The sequence below is a fragment of the Rhinolophus hipposideros genome (assembly GCF_964194185.1).
Source record: "Rhinolophus hipposideros genome assembly, chromosome: 7".
Lineage (NCBI taxonomy): Eukaryota > Metazoa > Chordata > Mammalia > Chiroptera > Rhinolophidae > Rhinolophus > Rhinolophus hipposideros.
This window is the reverse complement of record NC_138053.1, coordinates 70,689,462-70,708,110: the sequence shown is the minus strand read 5'-3', so window position 1 is coordinate 70,708,110 and position 18,649 is coordinate 70,689,462. Positions and strand designations below refer to the sequence as shown.

Below are 18,649 nucleotides of genomic sequence, written 5' to 3'. Positions count from 1 at the left end.
TGATGTTCTAAATTGCTGAGTTCTGGGTTAAATGTTTATAACAGGTGTACAGAAAAATATAGTTGAAATGGTAAATTTTGTCATGTATATTTTACTACCAAAAATAATAAGTAAAATGAAAGAGCATAAGATTTGATGACCCTGACACCTGTTAAGACACCTATGAATTCCTCATACATCGTGTGCCCTTGTTAGACTTGTACCTCTTTTACAAACTATAGAAACAGTAATATTATACTTTAATGTCAGAGAAACATAAGGAGATATTTTTGTTACTAAGATATTAAGACATCCTGTGGCTTGTTCAAAGTGAGGTTAATTCCCTTACTCTTTGTAAAACTCAAAAATCTTAAATGTTATTCCCTTTCCCAGAGAAAATGGCACAGTCAAGGTAAGCGTGCTGTGAGCACAGTAATTATTAGTAGCTATCTTCCACTACACTGAATCATACAGTGTTTTCCATTAGAAGGGAGTGCTTGTGATATTGCAAAGCTCTCTTCAAGGGAACAAAGCTAGATTCCTTATATAATTTCTTAAAATTAATTTATGAAAGAATCTTAAAAAGCATAGGATTATCGGATACAGAAATGAAGAACATAGCCTATTAGTAGGATATGTTTCCATAAAACCTTAAACCTTTGAAAGTGGTTTAATATTTTTCTGAAAAATCTCAGAGAAATTTCCAGAACTCATAGAAATGTAATCTATGATATAAGAATTTCAGATAAGTTTCTAGAGAAAATAGTAGATCCGAGGGTTCCCCTCTTGTCATTGTGAAAACATCAGGGCAATTTTTTAGAGATTACTATGCTGTGATACCTTTTGTATGTTTAATGCCACCATCTCTTCTTTCAAATTATTGCAACTTTTTTACTAATTTTCTTGAAAAAAAGAATCAATTGTCATTTTCACACTGAGTGCATGATTTTAAAATTTGCAACTAGGCTTAAATTCCATGAGGAACTAAGAAAACTATTAACTTTTATTCATTTAAAATAACGGGTTATTTCTAGGTAATGTCAAAAATACTTAATATTTTCCAAAAACATTTTAATAATAAAATATAAATAAATGTATACATTACCAGTCAAAGTAGTATTTCCATATACTTCTACCCCCCAAAAAAAATGAATTTACACAACATTTGAGGAACATGTACTAGCAAGGTTCCTAGCAAAATCCACAGAACTGAGTTATTTACATTATAAAACAGTGCAATGCTCAGTGAGATAAGCTTTATAATCCATTTAGACCATAGTTTCTCCAACTATTACATAAGAAAAATAACTCCTCCTCTAAGAGTTTGTTTAGCAGCCACATAATGCAATCATGTTACCCTTTCCATCGCTGTGCAGTACTTGAAAAAAAAAAGCTGCTTGCAATGGCAAGTACATTTTCTTTTAGTTAAATGTGAAGTTTGTGTAAACTTGATTCAGATGAATGTAAGAAGACATTAATAACTCTCTTAGACAACTGAATGATGTTAGTATTATATCAAATATAGCAAAAAAAAAAACAAAACCACTTTAGAACAACATGAAATCTGGGAGATACTATTTTATTAAGTCAATAAAAATAATTAAAATTGATTTTCTGAAGTGGAAATTCACTGTTTATAAAGCTGAAAGCATCTAAACTGCATTGGAAAATATTTTTTTAAGTAAAAAAATCCCACTTACAGTCTAGTTCACTAAACAGAAGGGCTCAACCAATGAGCAAGTAATTGATCTGGTCATCAAATGTTTGACCTGAGCATCACGGCTTTTTTCCAAACAATTGTTTATACAAATGCTACAATCTTGGAATAGTCATTTTAGCTTGGCATGGGGTCTTTTTGGATATTATGGTTTATTTTTGGAGTTTGGAAGAAAAATACAAAGGTTGATCTGTAAAGTACCTCTGAACATTTTATCCTCTTTAATTACCTGTGCATCTTTCCAAAGCACACTGAGTTGGAAAATAAGAAGGCTGTTTTGTATTTTTGTCACTCTGCTAGGTAGTTAGATCCATGAAGATGGAATATAATTTAATCTCTCTGGATCTCAGGCCTTTTATTTCAACAATGTGAATTAATTGAGAGTAAAATCATAATAAGGATAGGTAATCAGAAAAATCTTCCTTCTTTCCAGTACTGGAAACATCAACAAAATTTAAACAGTAGCTTTTAAGCTAAGAGGATATTTATGGTAATGTTGTCTATATAGCATTCATTATCTGCATGATAATGTAGCTATTTAAAATGCAGGTCTGTTCTTAAAGGTATGTTCTAATACTGCTGAGCCCCGTGGACACTCATTTTCAGAATACTACTTTTTTGTTGTTATTATTAACATTTAGAACTGTGTCGATTCAGCTTCTAATTATTAATATCTAAAACATGAAAAATGAGATGCTGTCTTACAATATTTTTATAAAATATGGTGATCTAGAAGTCTCTACACTAGATTTTTCAGATTGCTAAGTGATTATCACTACGATTGCCTAACGAATACTTTATTAATTATTTAAAGTTTAGAATCTAGTCATCTGAATCATTTATAAAGAGACGAGAGAATTGAATTGTAAATGAAATTCTGTGCTTTCTCCAACATACAACTTCCTGGTACTTGCATGACTCGGAAGCTATGATATTATTGTCAAGAAACTAGGCAGAATGAATCATCCAATCAGGAAACAACGTTCCAAAAAAGAAAACATCTAGATAATTCAGGCTTTTACCTTTTCTCCCCTTAAAAACATTTGAATATATTTCAAAAATAACCATTCCTCAAATCAATTGTAAATTTTCCTGATATTTTAAGTAATGTTTACAATATTTTAAGAGGTCTCTTTTAGTGTTTTTAAGGATTTCTGGGTTTGTTTTGAAGTACTAAAAGTTTTGAATGAAAAATCTGGAGGAATTAAGTGGCGAATGTAATTAAAAGTAAAAAAGTTGGGTAAACTGGAAAACAAAATTCCACAATTATCATCTGCTTGAGCTCCATGTGGTTGTTTAAGAATGCTCACTGCTACTGCGGGAAGCATGGGCTGTGCATTCTTTACTGGGCTCTTCTCACCTCCTCTATGAAGCAAGTATTATCCTAAATTCTCATGTCTGTAGGAAGAGCTCAGCTTTACATTCTGGCTGCCATATGCTACCAAAACAGAAGGAACTCTTGTAGTAGTGTAAATACATACTATAAATTGACCAAAATTTGGTGGAGCCCAGATGCGGGATGGGAGTCTGCCAATCACAGCCTGATGTGATCTAGTTGAAAGCTACCTCTGCACATGAGGTGTCATCCTACACTGCATTGTCCCATGTGGCTGGCTTTCTAGTTTCCGAATGTGGTTTTTATCACTTTCCTGTTCCTGCACTTGCTTGTAGATTCTTTTTTCCTCATTCCTCTCTACGCACCTACCATTAGCAGCTCTGCATCTGCTTCTAATGTGTTGTTTTTCTGCTAAATTCAGGGGGGGAGCTAAATTCAGGGAGTCTTTATAATTAGCAATTTGATATCCAAACTATTGAGGTATTTCTGTTAATAACTAACAAAATAATTCATTGCTTTCATGATCAGCCCACTACTGGAAAATGAAAGAAAAATCGTAACATTAAAATGAAAATCAGCATTTTATGTCCTCATTGGGAAAAAAGTTAAAATAATCTATTTGCCTAATTTAATAGACATCTTGGATCTTCTCTAAATATCACTTAATAAAACTACAAAGCTGAAGTTGAAGATCATTTTTCATTAAATATGCTAATGTTAACTATTTCAATAGTAGATTTTCTCCAATTAAATAACTTTCAAAATTTAATTCACTAATTTCAATAATGACTTGGTGAAGTAGGAGGACAGCAAGAAATCTTTTAAAATGAATGTACTAATCTAACATAATTTCACTTGGCAAAGCTTAAGCAGGAAATATAGACTATAATCATCTATCTTATATTATCACCTGAATATATGTTTGTACCCTTTATGTGAAATATTGGTATAGTCAGAATAAAAAGTTGAAAATATTTTGTGTCAAAATGGTTTATGCTTTCTTCATTTGTATATCAATTTTTTTTAAAATTGCATTTCAAGTTCATACTATCAATATACTCAGTTCAAAATTCATGAGTTCTCTCTTTCATACAGTTTTCAGAACAAAAAAGGTCTGACTTCACTAATGTTTATTTAAAGACACTTCATTACCCATGGTAGATAAGACACAGTGCACGAGAAACATTCTAGATAATGGAATCCAAGTTTACTAACAAATGGTTTAATGGAAGACATACATCCTTCCCTCCACTTTATCCTTCCATCTCCTCTTGCTCTATGTATCTGCTCATTCTCTAACATCGCATATCTCCTTATAGCATCAGGCCATATAATTTAAAACCTTAATGGCTCTCTGATGCTGACCAAACCACATACAAATGGTTTTAGATCTTGTATCTTCTACTTCTTTCAAGTACTCCATGACCCATCCAAAGTGTGTTGTGTCCTGCCTCCTCAGTTTTGCTCTAGTGCCTATGACAGGGCCACTAGTTTTCCACCTACATCTGTTCTCTGCCTCTTCCATATGTATAGAGTTAGCTGGCCTTAGAGCTGCCCAGCTAGACTAAATTTCTCAGCCTCCTTGAGCAGCGACATTGACTAAGTTCTCATCAGTGGAATGTGAATAGAAGTGATGTGTGTCTCTCCATGTTCTCTTCCTCTTGTCATGAGTTAGATGACAGACATTTCCATGGCACAGCCTCAAACACAAAGACAAGAACAATACTCCAGGGCATTGGTTCTCAAAGGATGGTCTCTAGACCAGCAGCAGCAAAAGTACCTGAGATCTTGGAAATGAAAATTCTCAGGCACCACACCAGACCTAATGAATCAGAAACTCTGAAAGTGGGGCCCAGGAGTCCATTTGAATAAGCTCTTTAGGTGACTGTGATGCATTTTAAAATTTGGGAAGCACTATCCTGGAGGATAGTTTAGGAACAACTTGGAAAAACCTGTAAACCTGTTCTGAAAAATGATCATCCAAGGCAGTACCACTCCACCGACCTGGCTTCTTATTTTAAGAAGTTTATCTGTGAAATCATACAGATATGATTCTTTAAGTAGCGGAATTGTTGGATGTCCTTATAGCAGCTCAGCATTTACCCTAAGTAGTATTTATTCAACCTGGAGTGGCATGTTTAATATTTCCACCCTGTTTAATATTTCTACCTGCTAAAATTGAAATCTGACCCAGATCTTTGCAAGTTAGCACAAGCCCATTTGCTTAATGCCAAAGAACACTAGAGTATTTATTCTTTAATCTATTATATACATTACTGACGGACACTCTTTAAAAAATGCAAACATAATCATACCACTTTACCACTTCAAATTCTTACTAGACTCTCCATAACACCTAGGCTATAGCTAACCAAGGCCTACAACATCCCATGTAATATGATCCATATCAATCTGTCCAGTCTCACCCAGAGCCATTTCACTTTTCCTTCTGTTCTAGTGACACTATCCTTCTATCTGTTCTTGAATCATGGCAAGCATTTTCACACCTCAGAGCTGCTCCCCATGCTGGTGATGTCACTGTTCACATCTACACATTCTTTAGGTGTTTTCTTAAATATCATTTTTTCCTTATCCTCCTCCCCATTCCATATGAATCTACCGAAAGCCTTAAAATCTCTTATCAAGACTTTACATTTCCCTTCATAGTACTTTCAACTGTTTATAATAATTCATTGCTTCCCATGAATCTTGTTACTAGGTGATGCTCTTCCTTTAACCATCCCCCATACATTGTAACTCAAGAAGCTTGATGAGAGAAGGTACCATGTCTATTTGCTCACTTTGTATGCATAGCATCTAGTTCCTGGCTTGACACGTAGTAAGCATTCAAAACATATGCATTAAACGGATTTAAAAAATGGATTATTTCAGATTCAAACTCATATGACATTTCCTAAGACTATTTAAATCCTTCTTCCTTATAAAAGAAGGTCGTTTCCAATGGTTTTACTAATCAGAGTGCCCCATCTACCTAAAAGGCAGAAGTTCCTGTTCCTGTTTAATATGTTTGTGTTAATGATTCTATCAGTAAGCATTTATGACATGATCTATTTGATCTTGGAGCCTTACAATCTAGGTTACAAGTATATCATATATCACACACTGCCGGGATTTATTTTCCTAAAAGACAGCTTCAATGACTACATCCCCTTGCTAAATTTTTGCAAGGGATATCCTTTTTCTAATGTACAATCTCATCACTTCTGCATTCAAACCTATTCTTAGGTGGACCATAACCCAATCCTGTTCTGTACTTTCCGCAGCAAGGTAGTTTTCGCTTCATTCAAAGTAGCAGTTCAGTATTCCCCACACATATCCATCTCTGGGCCTTTGCACATTTGTTCTGTCTACTAGGAATCTTCTCAAAATGAGGGCTCCTTTCTGGGACAATTCTCCCATGGTAACTATCCTTGCTTGCTGATTTCCTCTGCGCTCTTCAAGGCCCATTTCAAATGGATCCCAGTGACCTGACTGAGCAAATTCAGGATACCTGCAGTGATCCTTGTGCGTTCTCAGCAGATGAGTGGTTCCCTGAACACCAGCTTCTGCCCTGTGAATGTGCTTTATAGCGTAGTTATGACTTATGACACAGGGGCCTTAAATACAATATAGAAAAGACACTTGAAAGAGAAGTTCAGGGACTATATTCAAATGAAAATCCAACATTTCTAAAAAATTAAATCTATGTTAGCCAGAAGCAACTCTACTTTAGAGCCATTACAAGAAGCTGCCAAATGTGCTATAAATGATAAACGTAAACTTCACTGTACTAAATGAAGGATTGTTGAGGACGAATCTTTAGCACTTTGTACACTCCTGAAACCACGAACACCTACAATAAAGGTGCAGAGAATTTCAACATACATCATAGAGTATTGGTAGAGAAAATACCACTGAGTGAAAAGGGATACCATAGTGGGATATATTAAAATATCAAGGCTGAAAATCAGTGGTATGAGATACTTACAAGTAGCAGAATTCCATTTTTCTCCTTAGTTAAATTAACAGCCTCAAACTCCCTCCCTTTACCTGCACCTACCTTTATAGCAGTACTTACTTGATGTAAAAAACAATTTCCCAGCTGAGAATGTAACATATCATCATTTTGTCAAGATCCTAATTTGTTAGCAGCTCAAGCGGCCACATGAAGCTAACAGAAGAGCCACAGCGCTGCTGTTTTCCTGGGAGAAAATCTCACAGATAGTCCCTGTCCTGGGATCTCCCAGGCCTGAGAACATTTGGCAGTCCTAGCACTTTGACATAGCACAGTGTGTTAAATTCACTCCCGGGAAGAAAAAGTATATGGTACAGCGGAATTGGAAATCTTTCTGACTAACGAAGGGACCATGTGGGAGCTGTGCTCATAGCATTCTCATTTGTAAAGAAAGGAAGAAAGAAGCCTTTACGTACAATAAAAGAAAGCAAGTGAAACATTTTACTAAATGCACATGGATTTAGAGCTAAGTCTTCCCCTGAGAATGCTGCCAATGAAAATGAGGGTATCAAGCTATTTTTCATTTAAGCAGTGGGTCAATATGATTTTCCAAGGTCAAGATCAATATAACATTAAAGCCCCTTTGCTCTCTGAAGGGAAATACTATCATAGCCTATAAAATCAATAAAATAAATGCAAAATTGGATGTAAATGTTTTTTCTTTGTTTCTTGTTTTTATTTTTTCCTTTTTATCTGAGTAATAGTTATTTATAAACCACTGCGGCCATTACTCCAGATTTTTCCTCTTTGCTCTGCCATTACTCTGTTCACAGAGACTTTTTTTTTTTTTTAAGACTCAGAATTACATGACAGCAGTGACAAAATCTCCCATCCATCTTTCTATCTTTGAGACAGTGGGTCCCATCGTGCCCTAAAGAAGAACACTCCTGATCAACCCAGCAACTAAGAAATCACTTCAACACTGATGAAAGACTCTTTGATAATATACCTTTTACTCAGAGAGAATTAATCTCGGAATTCCAGACGGGAAAGCATATTGAAAATTTAGTTTCTAAAACATGATGTGTTTAAGCTAAATATATACATACATACACATGTCAAGGCAACATGTTTACAACATATTTACATACAAGTAAAAACAATAATACATATTTTTAATTTTTAAATTATTTTCTAAACCCAAACTGACTTTAATGAGAATAAAATTAAAAAAAAAAAAATCTCTGGCAAGGAACAATGCAGGGGAAAGGATCCAGGTACGTCCAGCATCTCCCTACAGCCTCCATGCAGGCCCCTCCAACTGGACCTACTCTGTCAAGCACCCTTTCCACAGACCTGGTCTAGCAGCTGTCTGTCCATTTTTGGGGGATAACTTAGGGGACTCCCTGGGTCCCATCCCTGAGCCCCTGCCCCCTGCCATCTGTCCCACTTCCTGGACTTCTGGGGATTGATCATCCTTCTCTTGATTCTCCTGATCTATCTGGTGCCCCAGTTTCACAGAGGCCCCTCCAGCCCTCTGGTTCCTGCTGGTTCTAACAGGCTTCTCTGACCCCTAGTGCCACTCAGTCCCTGTGGTCTTCCTGTCAGCAACCCCAGCCTTGGCCTCCTTTTCATGTGGAGCCCTCTGACTTGACCCCAGTCCTGTTTGTCACAGCTCTGGAGAGCCCCCTGACCTATCTCCCTGAGGCCCTGCTTTTCTGGACCTGGCTGGACAGGGCAGTGCCTGAGTTGTGGCCTTTGTTGGCAATGCCAGTTACAGCACCAGGTTCAGGGAAGGCCAGGCCCTGGGGCTTGGGTGCTGGGAGGGGCTTTGTGCTTCGAGGGGGTGGCATCTCACAGTTGGCAGTGGCAGGGTTGTTGGGGAGCTCATGGCCTCCTCCTTCACCCAAGCCTGGCACCACCACACATCTTTGGGCTCCTGAGGCAGATCATCAAGGCCCTGCAGAGAGGCGGGGACCAGGCCCTCAGGTTCCTCATGGATGGGGTCCTCTTTGGGGTGTGTCATCCTGGCCCTGAATAACTGCTGCTGCACATGCTCATACAAGCGCCAGGAAAGAGGTTTCTTTAACTTTGCCCCATCCCCAATCTGAGCAGGGCTGATAACACATATTTTTTAAGGGATGTTTTCATGTATACTCAAGTGACAGCATTCAAAAACATTCAAATTATGACCTCTTATTCCATTTATGTTAGGATGAAGGCTGGACACCTGTAAACATTTGTAACCCTCACTGTCCCATCTGAGTGCTGTTGTAGCCCCAGCATTACAATACTGGGGTTACCATGCACAGGGCTGGAATACACATTAGCAGAGACACAGATCTCCCCATCATGGTGCTTGGACTCCCCCTATACAGATAGAACATACACAAGAAACAGATTACTACAGGTTGGGATGATCAGGAAAGATGTCCCAGCCTTCCAACAAGAAGGGCAAGGCCTATGTAAACAGTGAAAGGGGTAAAAGTAAGTAAGGGGGGAGGATGAACGGTGTGGCAGGTCAGAAGCATTTGGTTTCTTGAGAGAACAGTAATTATCTGGATGGAAACGAGAGAGTTTAAAAGTTGATTTGGCACTACCCCTCTTCCACCCAAATTATTCTTAAAGGGCTTATTACTAAGAAAATACATATATTAACAGTGATCATTTTATTTTAAATGACCTGAAATGTGCTTTATTGCAAATGAGATTTGAGTGGATTGAAAATGAGAGCCGGTCTTGGGGCCCAGCCTTTCATTTCTGTTTATACTATTAGCTTATACAAATTTGGAAGTTAAGACTGTAAAAAGAAAAAAGAAAAAACATTTCTATGGGATAACAAATGCATGTGATAGTCCTGATTATAGTCCTTCATTTACAGAGAAAGAATAAGGATCTATGGCTTATTAATTTAAACCAAAAAAAACCACATTTGCCTGAATTGACTAGATTTAGAATATGAAACTTGATATGATTATATAAAATAGCACAATTCAGCCTCGTTTCATACAAGATTACATGTAAGTCACTTGTTTGGTGGGGGGACTACTTACATTGAACTGCACCTTCTTATTCCAAAGGCTTTTAATAGGTATCATTAAACTCTTGCAGAGATGGACAAAACATCATTTTGTCCTTTTTGATAAATTTAGCATTTTAATTTCTTATCATTGCTAAACTAAGAATAAGTAATTAAAAAAAATCATACAACATAATCAATATTTGAAGCACCAAGTAGCACTGGCTCACTGTCATGTGCTCTATTGTTAGAAAACAGTCTTTTACAGCAAATATTTCCAGCACCTGCCACCTGCTTCCTGGATTCAGGAAGCTATTCAGTGTAGAAAGGTATTTGAATTTGATAATTTCCTGATATAATTAAAGTGATTCTTTGGTCTTATTCAAATTTCACATTAAAGATCTTTCATCTACATCAAGTATACCAAGGTGAGTTGAAAATCTCTTACTCTACATTCATGATATATATGGTGTTAAGATTCTTGCTTATTATAGAGAGAAAATTGTATACCTAGAAGTTGCTATTTATATAATTATTTGACAAGAAAGAGAGTGACAAGTCTAGAAATAACAGTAGGCTTCTCAGGGGTGTCCATTATAAGAACTACAATTTAGTGGTATAAAGACACAAGATGATCAAAAGCAGCTCCATTTCATAAAAGACTGGATGAATTGCAGATGCATCTAGAAAAGAGAGGAACTCCCCAAGGTCAGTTAAAAAAAAAAAAAAAAGAGAGAGGTAAAAAAAAAAGGATGGTTACTATGGAGAGTTTGTCTAGATAGGTATTTCCCAAAGTGTACATTAATCACTTGAAATACATGGCGATTTGACAAGGATGGCAGAGACATGTTCAAGGTTCAGGTACACATACAAGTATTATGCCAAAAAAAACAAAAAACAAAAGCAACTTCAATGTATTGTTTCAATCAAAATTTCCAAAATTATTTAACCAGGAAACAAATATATATGAATATATATATATATATATATATATATATATATATATATATATATATGAATGATATAATTAAGTCATATGTACATGCATGTGTGTAAATACATACCAAAAAATGGTATATATTTTTGGGAGTACCAAAAAATGCAGACAAGTGGGCACTTTGGTCAACGTTGTTCAAGCAGTACTTCACCAAAATCAGAAGTATCCAGATGCTGATGGTAACCACTTTGAGCACCTCTTGTAATTGCAGAAGTCAAATGTGACTGGTATACACCTTTTGTTATTGGTGTATGTTGAGTATTACAATTTTAATAGTTTTCCTTTCTTAAATGTGTACACATTTTTTTGGCACTGTGTGTGTGTGTGTGTGTGTGTGAGTGTGTGTGTATGTGTGTGTATGACTTATTGGCATTATCTGTAGAGGAGGCTTTGAGATAAAGAAAGGTCAAAAGGCTGCAAGATTGGGACTTACTTTGTCTTGCTCATGTTCACTGAGCTGCTAATCTGAAAGATATCAGAATATTGGTTGTATAAGAGGGTCTCTCATATACATGTTCAGAATTGTGATCCAAGAATCAAAACTGGGAGGTCTCAATCTCATCAAATCTGCACAGAAGTCAGAGGGTAGAGGCATACTTTCAGTGATGGGATTAGTGAGCAGATTTCTTTGGAGAGAGTAACTACTCTGCTGTAAGAGTCCCTTTCCCAACTCCCTTTGTGATATGGGTGTGGGAGGGCTACCTTCTAACACTTAATCTGTAGGGAGAGCTTCAAGAAAACCCCCTGGGGATCTTTGAAATATGTTCACATAATTGGGAGACATGGGTGTGGGGACTGAATCCCAGGTGAGAACACGTAAATAGCCTGTGGACACTGAAGTCTGACTCCTTTCAAGGAATTGGAAAAGGCTGTGTACTAGTTCCTCATTGCTTTGGTGGATGAGGCAGTGGAGTGCTGAGAGAAGGGCTAAGGGAGGAAGGCAGAGCTAGTTTGTGGACCAGATCTGAGACATACAGGGGAGGCAACGTTACATCATGGGTCCTGTCCAAGAGTTCTAACTGGCAGAGTATGGAGCCCTCGGCAGAAAGAGGCTGAAGATAGTGCTAGGTTCTCAGGGCCTCACCTAGGGAAGTGCAGGAGATGGACCGAATGGGACTTACCTAAAGAGCCCAAAGGAAGTGTCAGACCCAACAAAGGACACTAGCTTAACAGATATAGCAGGTACATTAAAACTGCTTCCTCCTTCTTTCTGCTCCCTCCTTAGGTCTTCTACCCTGACGACAAACAGCAGCTCCTGGCAGGCTTATATGACTGGAGAGAGAAGAGAGTTTACAGAGCCAGCTACCTTTCTCACTCCTGGCTTCCAGCCCCTCAAAGCCTTGGGTGAGAGTGGGAAAAGATTCAATTTGCTCAGAAAAACTGACCCTCACTAAGTAGGAGACAAACATTAGAGTTGTTTTGGTTATTTCCGAAGTTGAGGTTGATCAGTTACAAAAAACTGCAGCTTGCTGGTAATCCAGAGCAGAGCATCGAGAGAGGGACATTTTAAATACCACTTGCTTAACACCATAAATCCTGTTATACCTGAGTGAAGGAAATGTAGATGTCTGAAATATAATAAAATACAAAACATGATAACCCAGGAAATCAGCAGCATACATTGTGATTCAAGTCGAAGTTTAATCTGCGATGTTATAATACGAAGACCATCACACATTTTTTTTGGTCAAAAGACAAAATAATGATGGTGATGATGATGATGATAATGATGATGATGATATAGCCCTGTCAGATTATGAACATTGGTATATTGTGTAGATAAGGATCTCAAAATAAGAGGACTTAATGCTACTGGTTGGGAAGATAGAGCTACTTAAGGTTGAGAGATCCAGATTCCCAAAGATTTTCCCTAGGAAGGAAGAATACAATGACTGAGCTTTCAAACGTATGCAGTGGGATGGATGACTTTCAGTAGGCTAGATTTGCTCAATATGGTCACACGAGCCAAACAGTATGATGAGTGATGGAGATATAGTAGAGTGTTATGTCTAGGAGTGAATTCTGGAGCCAGATTAAGTGGGTTGAATACTAGTTCATTCTGCATGGCTACTACAGAAAGTATTAAGTGGAGTTTGCTTCTTTTACATCAAAAATACGTTACTAGTGGATATGTAACAGTGAAAATAATATCAATATTTATTTTTTAGGCATCCATGAGATGGTTGCAATACATCTAAAGACAAATATTAACTGCAAAATAAATATTAACTGCAAAATATGCCTCTAAAAGTTAAACTTAGAATTATGTATGACCCAAAAATTCCACTCCCAGTATGCTTGCCGTCTGTTAAGCACTTGTAAGATCAAGAACTTGATGACTTAAATTATGGCAAGCATCATAACATCTTTGCTTATAAACGTCTATGATGACATCATTGAATGAATTAGGTTTCTGAGTTAAACTTGGCTTATACGGCAGATCTAAAATCATAGAATGGTGAATTCACTTGTTATGCAATAAAATGCTAATAAATGCAATCCTGAAAATTGGAGACTTGTTTGTTTTTGAGAAAATAGGTAGCAAGGATATGAGCAAAAAGAGGTAGAAAAAGAGCATTTTTATGAAAAGCAATATCAACTGAAAGAAAAAAAAAAAGAGACAGTTTAATAGAAATACGTAATCTTATCTTAAATCTCCATAAATTTAGCCCGAACTCCTTTGAGTTACAATTTTCAGGCAGTCACCATTGTATGAATTATCTTCTCCTTTACTATGGGCTTTATTCTCTACAAATTAATAGGAGGCTTTATTTTAAAATGAACCTCAAAGCAATTTTGATAGTTCATCTTTTCATTACTTGAGTAATGAAATACCAACTTGTTCTCTGTAATAGTGGGTGGCAGTATAATTATCTTCAAGGGAAATAAAATATCTAGGTTCCCTTTCTCCTGTTGTGTGATTACAGTGTTGAAAAATTTTGCAAATAAATCAACTGAAATGATCTTTGTTTGTTTTGTAAGTAATTATATGTCTAAGCTGTTATCACTCACTGGGAGAAGTATTCTAGAAAGAACTGTTTTAATCATTTCTTTCAGAAACACTCTTTGTCAAGGTGTATGCTATATACTGGGTCAGGTTTAGAAGAGTCCCCATGTAGTAAATTATTCCTTCATTAAAAAATATTCTTATTTATCTATCAGAAAGTTACTGATGTTTGGTTAGGTATGTAATTACTTGATTGTCCAAAGTCTAGTCTCAGCCAAAGTCATTCAGCATATGAAAAAAAAAAATCCAATAAACAAATCATTGCATATAACTACTGTTACTCTTTCTTTTGAGAAAAAGTTTAGAGCAGCCATCATTTTAATTAACAGACTGTGTATAAGAATGCCTGATGGCAACTGTTAATATGCATTTTTAAGACGGAAAGATGTGACTTATCCAGATATAAGGGCAACATATGTTCAGCTAAGCACATGGATTGTAATATAAATTATGATTATACCATGCAGAGAGGCACAGAGGGACATGTGCAATGGCTGCCTCTCCCCATTTAATCAGCTAATATATTTTTCTAACACATACTGGAGAAGGCTTTATATTATTTTAACTGAGGAAATATAAAAATTCATGAACCATGATAATACCTTAAATCAGCTTCATATTTTGAAATACATAACTGTCTTTTTGTGTGACTACAAATTCAGAGTTTTAAAAATATATACTATTCAAGAGAGAAACTGGAAACAAAAGCTATGAAAACCACCTTGAAGAAACCTCAACATATCAAAACGGATTGTGGTTTTGTCCTTTAAACATTTTATCTCAATATGTTTTTGATAGAGGAGCTAGTTTGGATATCTTGAATACGATTAATTCAATTTACAAAATAGCTGGTTGAAGATATTAGAGAAAAAACAAATGACCTTTTCTTGGTATTGCCGCCTTGAGGAGTCCAAAGACTGGATGAGAGCCGTGGCATGGCCCACAAACATGGCGTAGCAGGTGGCCCCCACGATCATGCTCAGCATGGTGATCCAGAGGTCGGACATGCTGACGGGGGCCTGGGCTCCATACCCGATGCACAGCATGTGACTCATCGCTTTGAAGAGTGCGTATGAATATTGCTTTCCCCAAGAGTCATTCTAGAACAGAAGAGAAAACAGACCGAGTCATTACAATGGCAGAATAAAAAGTGAGTAGGACCTGTACACAGACACTGAGAACACTGTTCTTACAGAACACTGAGTCTGGAGAAACATCCTTGTAAGGGAACATTTACACAGGTGCCTCTCCCTGGTTTCTAATTAAACGGCGTGATGTTTTTCAAAGGGTGCCTAGCACTATGAAATAGAAATATTACTACTCTTAATACATGCATTTCAGTTTTAGGTCTGTTGTTTGCAAAACTAAAATTAATGTGGGGGCAATGGTGTGAGTATCACATAAAAATGCCAAGGATGAATGCTGATGGGCTCATTTGAAAGTTTCCAGGAAATCTGGTCATTCCCTCGTAATGCATTTGGCAAGCTGAAACGGGTGTGAAGCTGATGGGCCTAAGTACGGGTATTTTTATAAGAACTATGACGTTTAGATTTTTAAAATCCAAATTGATATATTTGTATAGTCCTTAATCTTATTTTCTTAAATAAAGATAAACACATTTTTAAATACAGGTCTAATAAATAGAAAGAATTTCCTGAAACCCTCGTTCAAAGTAATGTATATTGGAATTTAAATGTCACGGCTTTTTAAAAAATACTAAAGTAAAATGAAATAAGCAAAATAATACTTTGGTAAACCCTCTAAAAAAAAAGCTGACTTCTGAGTTTAGTTATTAGATGCAATTTCTGACATCATTTTGAAATATTATTCTAAACTCAATTCTACAAGAATAAGCTTTTCAATATATCCTATCTACCCTTTGATAAAATTTAAAGAATGTTTTGTTTAATTTGTATCAAACTCTCTAGTCCAGGACTTACATAATTTATGAGGCCCAGTGCAAAATGAAAATTTGGGCCTTTTAGTTCAAAACTTCAGAAAAAAAGTGTTAAAGATAATATAACACATAAATATTTTTTATTCGAAATATGTTGCTACTTATAAAACTTAATGGGATAATAATGATAGACGAATATTAATATAAGTGTACAAAATTCAAAAAAGAATAATTTGGTATCATAATTATATATGATACAATAAATAATAATGATGTATTATTGTGATATCTTAATTCATCATATAACTTTTCTGGCTTAATTTCCTCCAAATTCATTTCTTAGGTCATCAAAATTTATACAATTAGCTATTTCATTTATAATGATAAAGTTGAAAGTGACATCAGTTGCTTTTGGTTATGCAAGATCACAAATAATTTTTGATACTTTTTTTTGTTTTATTTTGTTTTACTTTTTGTTGTTTGTTTCTTTTAACTTTAATTCAAGTTTATTGGGGTGACAATTGTTAGTAAAGCTACATAGACTTCAGGTGTACAATTCTGTATTACATCATCTATAAATCACATTGTGTGTTCATCACTGATAGTTAGTTCTCCTTCCATCACCATATATTTGATCTCTTTTACCCTCATCTACCTTCCCCTCCCCCCTTACCCTCTGATAACCACTAAACTATTGTCTGTGTCTATGAGTTTTTGTTTCTCATTTGTTTGTCTTATTCTTTTGTTGTTTTTGGTTTATATACCACATATCAGTGAAATCATAGGGTTCTCTGCTTTTTCTGTCTGAATTTATTTCGCTTAGCATTGTAATCTCAAGATCCATCCATGTTGTCACAAATGGTCCTATTTCATCTTTTCTTAGCGCCGAATAGTATTCCATTGTGTATATATACCACAGCTTCTTTATCCATTCATCTATCGAAGGACATTTTGCTTGTTTCCATGTCTTCGCCACCGTAAATAAACTGTAATGAACATTGGAGCACACTTGTGTTTATGGATAAATGTTTTCAAATTTTTTGGGTAGATACCCAGGAGAGGGATTGCTGGCTCATATGGTAATTCTATTTGTAATTTTTTGAGGAACCTCCACACTGCCTTCCATAGCGGCTGCACCAATCTGCATTCCCACCAACAGTGTATGAGGGTTCCTTTTTCTCCACAGCCTCTCCAACACTTGTTACTATTTGTCTTGTTGATGATAGCCATTTTAACTGGGGTGAGGCAACATTTTGTTGTGGTTTTCATTTGCATTTCTCTGATAATTAGTGATGTTGAGAATCTTTTCATATGTCTATTTGCCATTTGTATGTCCTCTTTGGAGAAATGTCTTTTCAGGTCCTCTGCCCATTTTTCAATTGGGTTGTTTGGTTTTTTGTTGTTGAGTTGTATGAGTTCCTTGTATATTTTGGATATTAGTCTCTTCGGAGGCACTGTTTGCAAAAATCTTCTCCCATTCAGCTGTTTGTCTCTTTATTTTGTCGATGGTTTCATTTGCTGTGCAGAAGCTTTTAAGTTCGATATAGTCCCATTCATTTATTTTACCTTTTAGTTCTCTTGCCTTTGGAGTCAAATTCATAAAATGCTCTTTGAACCCAAGGTCCATAAGTTTAGTACCTATGTTTTCTTCTATGCAGTTTATTGTTTCAGGTGTTATACTTAAATCTTTGATCCATTTTGAATTAATTTTGGTACATGGTGACAGATAGCAGTCCAGTTTTATTCTTTTGCACACAGCTTTCCAATTCTCCCAGCACCATTTATTGTATGTTTTTTGCTTCTTTGTCAAAAAATTATCTGTCCATATTTATGTGGTTTTATTTCTGGGTTCTCGATTCTATTCGATTGGTCTATGTGTCTGTTTTTCTGCCAATACCATGCTGTTTTGATTATTGTTGCCCTGTAGTACAAGCTAAAGTCAGGGCGTGTGACATCTCCAGCATTGTTCTTTTTTCTTAAGATTGCTTTGCCTATTCGGATGATACTTTCTAATTTTAAGAGAGATCTTTCTGTTGATGGAACTGTTACTAGAACTATTAAGTGTATTTCATAGGCTATAACAACATGGGAATACATTTCTGATAAATTCTTTTAATAAATCAATTTTAGTACATCTGGAGCTTATGATTCTCAAGGAAGAATTTTTCTGTAAATATATCTCTTCATACAAATCAGTTTCATGTAACTGCAATTTTTTAAATTAAACTTTTTAAGATAATTGCAGATTAAAATGCAATTGTCAAGAAACAACAGATGTACCCTTCGCTCAGTTTCCCCTAATAATTACACACATATTACAAACTGTAGTACGGTATCACAACCACCAAACCGACCTGGATACAATCCACTGATCTCATTCATATTTCACTCATTTACATGTACTCATTTGTGTGAGTATATTTAGTTTTACGCAATTTTATCTCTTGTGTAGGCCCATGTATTCATCACAAGTTAAGACACAGAACAATTTCATCACAACAAAGATCCCTTATACTTCCTTTATATTGAATTTAACGTTAAATGTAAATGTATTCAATGGTATTTTAACATTTCCTCTGACATTTTCTGCAACCTGCTGAGGTCACGCAAGAAACTAAAAGTAGTTTCATGATTTGTATATAATCCAACCTGCCTGTATGTGTATTCTAGTCCTTTATTTTCAATTACAAGGACAATTTGATTTTTAAACTGTCTCCCTTGTTAATAATTAGTTCATTTAAA

At 35.8% G+C, this 18,649-nt stretch overlaps 1 protein-coding gene across 2 annotated transcripts in view; it reads right to left on the bottom strand.

Moving 5' to 3' along the window:
* HCN1 (hyperpolarization activated cyclic nucleotide gated potassium channel 1) overlaps positions 1 to 18,649 on the bottom strand; it is a 348,705-nt gene that overhangs the window by 77,901 nt on the left and 252,155 nt on the right. For both annotated transcript variants that reach the window (XM_081054014.1, XM_081054015.1), the window contains exon 4: positions 14,892 to 15,110. In XM_081054014.1, the coding sequence (XP_080910140.1) occupies positions 14,892 to 15,110 (219 nt within the window). The remainder of the gene's footprint in view (positions 1 to 14,891; positions 15,111 to 18,649) is intronic.